Genomic DNA, 12,438 nt, shown 5'->3' with positions numbered 1-12,438 from the left:
TAAAAACCTAATCCACGCTGGCGAAGCCGCAGGCATCATCTAGTTAACTATAAAACTAAATATTAGCCGTAATTCACACAAACATTTTACAGCTTAGGCATAATGCATCACGCCATGCCAAGTTTGTAGATGCAATTTCCGCTAGGTGAAAACGTCTATCAAATGCCAAAGCAAGCTTCCACTATTGAAACGGGCTAGGGCTGTAGAATCAGTGTCACATTATATTGCGGAGCACTGCAGTAGTTGCCTTGAAATAATAACACACCTTGATAGCCTAGTGGTTAGGTTAGGTTAATTTAGGTTCTATCCCGGGCACGCACTAATTTTTCGGAGTTATGTGCATTTTAAGAAATTAAATATCACTCGCTTTAACGGTGAATGAAAATCGTGAGGATGCATGCCTAAAAATTCTCCATAATGTTATCAAAGGTGTGTGAAGTCTGGCAATCCGCACTTAGCCAGCCAACGGGTGAGGGGTTACATTATGAATAAATACGCTTGACTTGTGCTAATTTGGAAAATCCGGTAAGCGGCACAAAATAGGTCTCCTCTAATAGTGGGATCTACACTCGTATTCTTGTGCCGTTTGTAAGAGACTTACCTAAAACTCGGGGACACGTCAGTTATTCTTTTAGAGTTTTTACTCTCTACTCTTGTCAGTTTAAGTTTTTTTGGGTATCTCATTTTTCCGAGGCTGTAAGATTATAATGATTTTCCAAAACCAACAGTAGGTAGCCCAAAATTCTTCAAGATCTCAAAAGGAAAGAGGAACTCAAGTAGAATTAAGCTACATGATAATACTAAGATCTCAGGCCTCACGTTATCATGAGGAAGTGTTTGCTAAACCTTGCTAAATGCACCTTCCTACGATTACGTATCGCATTCGTGTTCTTGCATACTTATTCGCAACATTTGGTGTATTCGTAACACGCATGATGCAAGATTGCTTTTCTCTTATTGAGTTGTGAGTCATCATCAGCACCAACCCATCGCCGGCTCACTACTAGGCACGGGTCTCCTCTCAGAATGAGAAGGGGTGGATTAGACTAAAATATTGTACAGTAGCCGGCCGGAAATATTGTACATCGACCTTTAGAAAGTGATTTCAGCTTTGTAGAGCGTTGTCTCTGTCACTTATACCGTTTTCTCGATCTCAACGACAAAGCCAACGCTCTACGAAACCGCTATAACTTTTCTAAAGGTCGTATAATATTTCCTACTGTATTTATAACGACAAATACTGCCTCAATCTTTTTTTATACTAAACTAGCTTATGCTCGCGACTTCGTCCGCGTGGACTACACAAATTTCAAACCCCTATTTCACCCCCTTAGGGGTTGAATTTTCAAAAATCCTTTCTTAGCGGATACCTACGTCATAATAGCTAATCTGCATGCCAAATTTCAGCCGATCCGTCCTGTAGTTTCAGCTGTGCATTGATAGATCAGTCAGTCACTTTTTCCTTTTATATATTTAGATAGTTAAATTATTCTGCTGTGTTGATTCAATGATGATATTTCCCGAGGTTTCATTATTAATCTAGTTTTCCTATCTGTGAATGCTTCTATTTCAAAACGAAAGTAAACCTCAAAGCTGAGAGTAAAATTATTATAATCATAGCAACCACGGGAAGCTAACCAAACTTTATTGTGCATTTTATAAAAAATTCTCCCCGTGGTTGCTGTATAATGTATAATATCCCGCAGCATGTTCACTTTGACTGGATGTTAATCAAACCACTTTGAAACTAGATCGCAAGCTCTGATTCCACCTACTAATTAAAAACGAACACCGGCGCTGCATCGTCAGAATGGATTCTGCAGGATGCAGATGCAAACTATCTCTGTACCAAATAGATGATGCCCGCGACTTTGTCGACGGGGATTTGGTTTTTAAAGAATCCTATGTAAACTATTTACACCAAATAATTGTATAATGGCTAAAAATCATATTAGTTGCCATGGCATTTTTCAGGTAAGTAAAATAGTTTTGTAAGAACTTGGTCGTATATTTTATAGGACAGTTCAAGGCAACGTTTTATGGTCGTCTACTGTTACCTAATCACTTTCGAGATTGGATTGTGTCTTTATGTTCGTACATAAATTTTGTTTTACCTGTCGCACATCTATGTAATAGAATTACAATAATATAAACTTAACTGATGATTTATTTTTTCGTAAAAGACCATGATCATTATTCATTATTTTAGTGGAGTCACTGAAGCCGTAAAGCAGCCAATCTTCGGAAGTCCTCAGAAACAGCTCCGATTTTGATTTTATTTTTAAATTTTGTTTTTTATGCATCATTTAAATTTAAAAATATTTCGAAGCGTGGAAATGATTTTAATATATTTTTAAACCATAATATTATGTATGATAATATTTATACATGACGTCCAGCAAAACGTTACGGTCTCTTTGAGAGATTGTAAAGGAGATCAAATGCTATCAAATTTTTGAGTTATTGATCGTTTTGTGATTTTCAGAAGAACTACTTGTTTCTTTAAAAATTAATTTTTAAAGAAGGTAATCCTAAACATAAGCTAATCCATATTGATATAATAAATGCAAAAGTGAGATATGACATTTGGTACCTACAGATATACCTTGCATCCCAGGGACGGACATAGGGTACTTTTCCCGGAAGATCAAAGAGTTCCCTCAGAATTTTTAAAAACCCAAATAAATCCACCTGGATCACTAGTAAGTTAATATAAAATATTTCTCCATATTTTACCTTACTTAATAAAATATTCTCTTGTGAATATTTCAATCTGGTACAAAGTTCAATGACCTAAGTCCCGGGGTTTGCAAATTAAGCTCGCTTGTGAAAACAAGTGTAACCTACTTGAATAATGTAATATGTAAGATGTAATGTAAGATGTAATTGTAATAATTTATATCAACACAAGAGCAAACACCACTTTATACGCGTCATCTCAGAGTGACGTTTCCCATAGATTCGCTACTTTGCAGAGCACACCATAGATAATACAATCACCTAGTTTTTATCCGTCTAACACTACCTGCCAAATTTCATGATTCTAGGTCAACGGGAAGTACCCTGTAGGTTTCTCGACAGACAGACAGACAGACAGACAACAAAGTGATCCTATTAGGGTTCCGTTTTTCCTTTTGAGGCACGGAACCCTAAAAAACACGTGCAAGACATGTTTTTCTTAGAAATCTCTACGGTGCTACACCAGTAACTATTGACTCGTCGACAGATGAGAGCCATTGTCTCCAAGGAGGAAAGCTATTGTGTTCTGTGTAGCTTCCGCTCACATCCATTTACAAACTCTATTTCCTTTGAACCTATTGGAAACAACGACTAAAGACGTGCCGTGCACAAGTGTATATCGTTATTTTATAGAACGAGACATCCGTCATCTATGAAATACCTACATGTATTTGCATCGGAGATTCGCATTATTTTACTTACCAGCTGATTCGCCCAGGCTTCGAACGGGTGCTCTTAATTAATCTAAAATAAAAATGTGTGAATGTGTTATAGTTAAGCACTTTTCACATTCCACGTGAAAAGTGCTAAACTAAGCTGCATTGAAATTTTAGAATTTATAAATTATAATAAATAAGCGATTACATCTTCAATAGCTTGCACAAGCGAACGCGGAATGCAACTTTTACATCTACTTACTATGGTAGAGAATATTTTCTTACAGGAAAATATCGAATTCATTTTAAGCTCCGGTGTTCTATCCTAACTAAATAAATGATTCATCGAAAATGTCATTACGATATACTAGATGATGCCCGTGTCTTTATTTTTTTGACTAAATAATGCGCTTGACTGCTATGAGTATCGCGCCTAAGTGGTGATAATGGAGCCCAAACGCGGTGCGCGCTTGCCTAGATAGTGCCTATTCACTCTTCTTTTGAAGATCTGAATGTTGTAAATTACGGAGACCTCGCGTGAAGGGTTTTTTAAAACCCCTTGGGAATTCTTTGATTTTTAGAGATAAAAAGTAGCCACTTGTCCATCTCCAGGATGCAAGCTATTTTTGTACCAAACAGAAATAGATTTGGTACAGAAAGAGAATTAATTACGTTTTTTAAAAATCCCGTGGGAACTCTTTAGTTTTACGGGATAAAAAGTGGCCTATGTACCAAATTTCGACAATATCGATTAAGCGGAGGGGCCGTGAAAAGGTAACAAATAGATTGACTTTCGTATTTGTAACATGAATAAAAATATAGTAGAAAAGTACATAAGAATATACGAGTAGGTACATTACTTTTCTGTACACGTACGATCGGTTTCGTGTCGATGCTACAGAGTCAACTTTGCCATTTCAGCACCTCTGCAGTGCTGATAACAGTATAATAATAAATAATAATAATAGGGTTTCAATACTAAGGGTAGATTCGTGCTCGTAACGACGCGACGTTTAACCTTGAATCATATTATATTATTACGAAATTGTAACCTTTAACCTTTTGAAATCTAATATTCTCGCGTGATTTTTAGGGTTCCGTACCTCAAAAGGAAAAACGGAACCCTTATAGGATCACCTTGTTATCTGTTTGTCTGTCTGCCTGTCTGTCGGTCTGTCAAGAAACCTATACAGGGTACTTCCCGTTGACCTAGAATCATGAAATTCCTCAGGTAGGTAGGTAGGTCTTACAGCAGACATTCGGGGAAAAATCTGAAAACCGTGAATTTATGGTTACATCACACAAAAAAATTTAAATTGTAGTCATGAACTAAAAATTAGTATTTTCAATTTTCAAAGTAAGATAACTATAATCAAGTGGGGTATCATATGAAAGGGCCTTCACCTGTGCAATCTAAAACAGATTTTTATTTATTTTTATGCATCATAGTTTTTGAATTATCGTGCAAAATGTCGAAAAAATACGACTGTAGTACAGAACCCTCGTTGCGCGAGCCTGACTCGCACTTGGCCGGTTTTTTATTTAAAGATTTCATGTTCAACCAATATTGGGCTAGTTGTGCAAGGGCAAGTCGTCGTATTCCATTGGGATGCTAGTGCGATAGAATAATGAATATATGTATGTAGATAATATTATAATCAGAAATATTTCATCAAGTTAACATCGACTATAAAATGACTATTTACAGTACTAAAATACCATGACATGAATTAAATTAACCACAGTGAAATGTCTTCATCACAAACACTTTGATCACTAGAAGGCCTTAGCCTTATTATTATGAGATAGGCGAATATAATATTTTAATCAATCTAAGGCTTTGTGGTTATGTGTATACGATTTCTGTTTTGACCTACTTCATGTCGCGATGACACTACATGTTTACTGATTTATAGGCGATGCCCACGACTTCGTCCGCGTGGACTACACAAATTTCAACCCCCTATTTAATCCCCTTAGGGGTTAAATTTTAAAAAATCCTTAGCGGATGTCTACGTCATATAATAGCTATCTGCATGCCAAATTTCAGCCCGATCCGTCTAGTAGTTTGAGAGCTGTGCGTTGATCGCAGTCAGTCAGGCAATCAGCTTTTTCTTTTATATATTATATAGTTATAGAAGACCGGACGTTAACATTACGTAAACATTTATGATATACTTTATGAGAGATTTTCTCGGATGAATTCTGTTTACATGTTTGCTGATCGAAGTAGATAGTGACATACCTAGGTATCTAAAGTGAACACCGACACTGGGGTCACATTTCTCTTTTCCTCTCGTGTGTTTTGTATCTTCTGTGTTATTCATAAGTCTCATCACTGAACACGAATTGTTTTAAAATCATGTAATGTGCATTATTGTGAACGTAACATGTCTACGGTATAATGTCATTGCTTCTTTGTATGATTGGAATTTAGATCTTTGGGGGAGCTCTGCGGCTCGATTGCGGGCTGCGGCGGAACGACAGCTACAATGTCAAGATCGCAATCACCTCTGATTGGTTGACGCTTTTTCACTATTGGCTACAATCCATTGTTGCAACAAGAACGCATAAATTCAGCTAATCACAACGATTGAGACTGTAATAATGATTGATGTAGTTTTTCCGCAACCGAGCAGCTGATCTGGAGTCATTGGATAAAGTTGTCTTGTCAACGTACAGGAAACTGTTTTATAATTAAACGTATCAAAATAAATACCACATGGGTAATCAAGCTCCGCTAGTGCTTTCCGAAGACCTTGACCAAAATACTTGTAGGTGTCAAATCCTTATTACCCGTGAAACGTAAATGGAGCCTGAAAACACGAGAAACGAGAATTTAGATATTCTCCCACCGTTAGGTAATAGCTCTTATAAAATGTATTTGTCTTATCTTGACAACATTCGCTCGATATAGATGTCGGAAATGATAGTAGCGCAATTGTTGTTTATTTGTAGAATTGAACAAAGTATTTTCTATCATTCTTGATACTGTATACCTATTCAATTGTCCCCTTTTAATAGCTAAGAATGTTAACAACTTATTAAAACGTGTATGTCTGTAGCGGACAGTAGCAAGTTTCAATTTCAGCTTTACAGCTCTAAATAGTTCTTTTAAGATGTGACATAGAGAGAGACTGACATGCATAACCGATATGACCGATTTTGTGTCAAAATGTACTGCTACTGGAACATCAAGCGACAAACGACAATGGTAACCTCCCGGGGTTAGGCGCTATATCCACGAAAATTTGATACTAACTCTATAGGCCTATCTCCATCGCGGCGATAGTTTGTATCGAATTTTGTGACACGGCGAGACTATCGCCACGATTCTCTCGTCCGTGGAGATAGCGCCGAACCCCCCGTTCCACTTGTCGTTTGTCGCTTGTCGCTTGATGTTCCAGTTGTAGTATCTACATTTTAACACAAAATCCGTTTCCGACAAGTATGAATAGCTTCATACAAAATGTTCTGCCACTTGAACATCCGATTTAAATCCGGGCCGGACAAACGACAAGCGGGAACGGGGGGTAAGGGTAAGCTACTTGTTATATGACTTAGAAATAAAAATATCGACTTTTCCATCGACGTTGATAGCTGTTAGAGATAACAAACTGTGTTAGATCAACAAACGCTTTGACGTCAGTATGATGGTGCTTTTGTCTATTTTTAGACCAGAGCTTCCGCAGGCGTTGCGGAACTCGAAGCTCAGCGACTGCCCGTGTGTTCTGTCCTATAATATTGACGACTAACTATAGTACGGGACAGGTCTAGTCGAGACTGCAATCGGGTAGGAGGCGGAAGGACGCTCCGCACTCGCGCCTCCCGAGCTATCCCGCATCGGGGACCTGTCGCGTACTATATATTATATCTATGCAGAAAATCATGTCGATACGTCGCTCCGTCGCAGCGAGATTTAAAAACAAACTAACACACTTTCGCTTTTATAATATGGATAGTGATGTATAGAAGTAAAAACACTAGCTGGTATTTTAACTACTTTTCCAAGTTACCATATTTCATTTTCATATGTGGTCATGGCTTACCATTAGATTATGCATCGCTTTACGTCGAGGCGAACGTGTTAAAATCTTTTAACCTTTAATTTAACCTTGACTTGATTCCCCAGCATTTCTTTACTATCACAAACGATACAGCAAGTCAAAGGTCAGTTTTCTTGATAAAAATACCAAAATGTACTCATACTGTTTAACATGACATGACCTTTTGATTGTTTCTCAGACCTTTGTATGTCGTTCACAAATGTTTATATTAGATTGGAGTGCTGTGTTTATCGTCCTTTAGTAGGTAATAAAATTGAGAGAAGCGGCGCCTCTATGTGTATGTGTGTTGGGGACAATACGCAGAGAAACTTTCAGCTTTTATAAAATAACGAAGGTCTGGCACGTGCTGACTTTTAGTCCATTTAGTAACGTCTCGAACAATTTCTCGAGCGAGAAAGTTATCGCGTCGCCGCCGATAGGTTATCGGTTGCCCATGATCATTTATTGTACGAACGATTGACTGTTCCACGTGTTTGATTCACCATATTGTTCATTCAAAAAAATACAGTAGCCGGTGGGAAATATTGTACAGCGTTGTCTCTGTCATTCATACCTATGTGACGTTTTGTCGGTCTCAACGACAGAGACAATACTATATTTCCTGCCGGATACTATACACCTTTATTTATCACTAGATTATTCCCGCGTCTTCATCCGCGTAGATTGAGATCATTTAGATTTTAGACAATTCCGTCGGAACTCTTTCAAAAAAATTTCTTCAAAATCGGTCAAACAACTGTTGGGTTGTTACGAAGGTATAAAAAATCCCACATATAGCACGCGACAGGTTGAAATGTCAATCGGGATATAAGGCGGGGGGAGACGTCCCGCAAACCCACAAGTCAACCACGCTCGCCCGCACCGGGTTAGCGCGGGGACTGTGCGGGTGTGCGGGACGTTCCCTCCCCGATTGCCATTTCAACCCGTCGCGTACTATTCTTACCTACCCAGATAACCGTGAGAAACATAACCCTGTCTTTTCTGTCGCGATGTCGGGTGACAATACCAATGCTCGTGGACTAAATAGTTTTAACGACAGTATCCTCTTTACAGTTGACGAGAAAATCTTCTGTTGTCACGGCGGTCTATCACCGGACCTGCAGGCGATGGAGCAGATCCGGCGGATCATGCGGCCCACCGACGTGCCCGACCAGGGCCTGCTGTGCGATCTGCTGTGGTCTGACCCTGACAAGGACACGGCCGGCTGGGGCGAGAACGATCGCGGCGTCAGCTTCACATTCGGCGCCGAGGTTCGATTACAGAATACTTAATAGTACCTTCCAGGTAAAGAAGGATCACTCCGCAAAGATGTTTGAATAAATAGCGACTCTTGTTACGATGCAATAAAGTGCAATCCAGCTCGCATAGCGCTGCGGACTAAAATTGAATAAATGCTTCTCTTTATATCGCGTAAACTTTTATCTCTTATCAGTTTATCACTCTCTCTCTCTCTCATACATAAGAGATAGAGCGATAGTCGTTGAACTAGCAGTAGGTATGTTTCTCGGATCACGTGACCAAGGCCCAGCCTGGTTCGATTCTTTTACAGATGTCACGTGCGTGCTGTATCTAAATTGTGAACGGGTCCTAATTTTCATTTCGTGGGCAGGTGGTAGGCAAGTTCCTGTCGAAGCACGAGTTCGACCTGATTTGCCGCGCGCACCAAGTGGTGGAGGACGGCTACGAGTTCTTCGCCAAGCGCCAGCTCGTCACGCTGTTCTCCGCGCCCAACTACTGCGGCGAGTTCGATAACGCAGGTATTACCAACCATCATCAGGAAATTACCCCACCAGAAAATTGTTTGAAGTGCGCAATAATAAACTCACCTTTTTAGAAAATGGTCACACATCTATTTCATAATCATGGCGCATGGCGATAGTGCGTCCTTTTCACTTCTATACAATTGTGCGAGAGAATGTCTTGTGTCCTTTTCACTTTTATACAATTGTGCGAGAGAATGCCTTGTGTCCTTTCACTTCTATACAATTGTGCGAGAAAATGCCTTGTGTCCTTTTCACTTCTATACAATTGTGCGAGAGAATGCCTTGTGTCCTTTTCACTTCTATACAATTGTGCGAAAGAATGCCTTGTGTCCTTTTCACTTCTATGCAATTGTGCGAGAGACCGTCTTGTATTAGCTCGTCTCTGTGAACAGCCTGTAGTGGTGTATAGTAACTCGGTGTGGTCCAGAAAGTGATGAGTGTGTATAATTTCCAGGCGCGCTGATGTCCGTGGACGAGACGCTGATGTGCTCGTTCCAGATCCTGAAGCCGGCCGACAAGCGCAAGCTGTACTCCGGCCTCAACATGGGCCGTCCTAACACGCCGCCGCGCGCGCAGCCCAAGAACAAGAAGAAGTGAGTTCACACCACCACCACCACACCACACTCGCACAGTCTAGCCTTTATCTGTACAGGCAGTATATCAAAATTCGAGCTTGGAATTTGTTCACTCGGCTGATCTAACTATACTTTGTGGGGCATACCCTGCTAACTTCCTGATGTTGCAAGTTAAAAGTTTGGATTCTAAACTGCATATAGACTAAACTGTGCTAAAGGTCGTGCAAGAAAACGTTGGTCATCAGAAATGTTCTGGTTATTCAAATTCAAACACGCAATGAATAAGTGTATATCGAACCAAATCTTTTCCTCGATGGCGAAAGTTTTCGTTATGACGTCACGACAGTTAGGGAACTTCGACGTCACTGTCAGGCGTCAAATGTTGGTCTTGGTACATTTGACGCATGTAGCCCTTATTTTTCTTTGATTTTAGGTCACCATAGCCTTACTTTGACATATGAATTGGTGTATAAATGTATTATTATTTTAAAAGCATAATTCGTCTGTGAACTGGTAACATGTCCTATCTATTTCGTACTACGCAGTGTCATAATTAAAGACAGTTATCTAGCTTGGACCAAAAATTTTAAAAAGCACTAGCACTAGCGAGGCTTCACCTACGTTTGCAGTGTAAAGTCACTATTCAGCTGAAATAAACAAGTTTATTCCTTCATCCTGTGAAAATTTGGTAAAATTGAAATAGTACGGGTTGCCATTTCACCAGACGATATTTCTATACGGTGACTTTTTAGTTGTCTTTCAAAAGCAAACCTGCTAATGTACCCAATGCCTGCTATCCTACATTTAACAAAAAATAATTTATCAAAAATAAATAAATAAATTAGATCGAATGAATTACTTATCTATTCGAATTACACTAGAGTGAATGACTGGACATCAAAGGAACGTTGTGCGGCCGCTATAGCACAAAATACTAACTAATAACTATTACTACGCAAAGAAGCGACACTCACTCCGCCCCCGCCAATTTATCGTCGCCCACAACGTACAGTACGCGGCCGAAAGTAATGTACATCGACCTTTAGAAGGAGGCAGCAGATTTGTAGGGCGTTGCCCCTGTCGTTGAGACCGACAAAACGTCATATAGGTATGAGTAACTGTGACAACGCTCTACAAAGCAGAAATGTCATTCTAAAGGCCGATGTACATTACGATGCACGGCTACTGGTCTCTGTTCTCATCTTGTTGTCACGCGAGTGAGAAGGACTGATGTCGCTCAGACTGTAGCCCGACCATCACCCACACACATAAATCATGTACGGACAGGCTGCTTTGCCGGTAGTAGTAATTAAGAATTAAATCAGTTTGCTTGTAACTATGGAGTGTTGGGGATAGGGCTATAGGGTGTTTCTTAATGAACCAAATTAACATTTTTTTAATGAAATGTTTTTTTATTTTTTTCTATTACAGATTGATTGAGACATTGAGTTAATTAAAAGGTTCGTTTTTGTAAGACGAATAAAGAGTCACCGTGTATAGTAAATAAGGTACACGAAGTACATATTATGTGTAATAGAAAAATTTAAATTATAATTTTATTGTTTTTTTTAACAATGTTAGACATGTTCGGTACAAAACATCTGAACCGGAAGTTTGTCATTATGATATATCACCCAACACTGTCCCCAGTCCAGTAGATAAAATACACTGTATAGTTAAACCATTTTGTTTTATTGCTATTCTTTTCAATGCAGAGATATAATATGAGAGCAGCAAAAATTAAGGTACAGTTAAGGAAGAAGTGAGCTGATTCGCTAACTCAGCGTCTAACACTGAATGATAGCTACGGAGCTCATTTTGACATTGGTTGGTTTTACATTAAATCAAATTGGTTTTACATTGCTGTTTCACTGAGTGACAGTAAAATAATTTTTCGTAGAAAACCTTCACTGAATTAAAAATAAATGTCAAATGAGATCCGTAGCAGATCATTCAGTGTTAGACAGTAAGTTAGCGAATCACCCCGCAGGTAACAGTTTTACTAATCGAAATATATCATAAACTGATATTCTAAAAATGTTTTTATCGTTCCATATCTCACTAACAAATACGTCCAAACTAAATATTGAATTTTTTTTCAATGAGGAACACAAAATAACTTCATTTCACTAAGTTTTATTAGCACAAGTGTTACTTTACTTGCCGTCATCCTAACTTATAGTTAGTAAAGCGCGCGTCGCTTCGTGAGATAAAAATACTATAATTCAAAAGAGGCTCGAAAGCGACTGCTTATACGTTAGTTTTCTTTACTTTACTTAAAAGATAAACAAATTGCAGAAACCTCGGAGAATAGCGTAAGCGACGTGATTTGTCCTGCGCCTTCTGGAGTTAGGTTTTTCACTCGTATCATGATTTCATTGTCAATTCGCAAACAAGGTCGTATGGGCCACGTATAGTGCGCCGCTTACGCATTTCAGCAAGAAGTTACTTTTTTGCCTTTTATGTAGATGGAGGAAACTAAAGTATAATTTATTAGTTTTAGTATATATATTCGATTCGCACACGCAAAATGTACCGAAATCTGTAACTGTGTATCTGAGATGAGAATCATAAATACGTCGTTTAAATAAAATTTACTTAATGATATTTTTTGTCCGAGACACCCCACCCTTTTAAA

At 38.9% G+C, this 12,438-nt stretch overlaps 1 protein-coding gene across 3 annotated transcripts in view; it reads left to right on the top strand.

Moving 5' to 3' along the window:
* The window catches only part of LOC138402808 (serine/threonine-protein phosphatase PP1-gamma catalytic subunit A), a 31,891-nt gene that overhangs the window by 10,792 nt on the left and 8,661 nt on the right, over positions 1–12,438 (top strand). For 2 of the 3 annotated variants that reach the window (XM_069501048.1, XM_069501047.1), the window contains exons 5-7: positions 8,516–8,712; positions 9,072–9,219; positions 9,680–9,818. In XM_069501048.1, the coding sequence (XP_069357149.1) occupies positions 8,516–8,712; positions 9,072–9,219; positions 9,680–9,818 (484 nt within the window). Of the gene's footprint in view, positions 1–8,515; positions 8,713–9,071; positions 9,220–9,679; positions 9,819–11,515; positions 11,546–12,438 lie in introns of all 3 variants that reach the window. The other variant, XM_069501046.1, reaches the window with a different exon arrangement.

The sequence above is a fragment of the Maniola hyperantus genome, chromosome 9, assembly GCF_902806685.2.
Source record: "Maniola hyperantus chromosome 9, iAphHyp1.2, whole genome shotgun sequence".
In the NCBI taxonomy this organism is placed as follows: domain Eukaryota; kingdom Metazoa; phylum Arthropoda; class Insecta; order Lepidoptera; family Nymphalidae; genus Maniola; species Maniola hyperantus.
The sequence above is the reverse complement of the archived record's forward strand: the minus strand, read 5'-3'. Positions and strand labels throughout refer to the sequence as shown.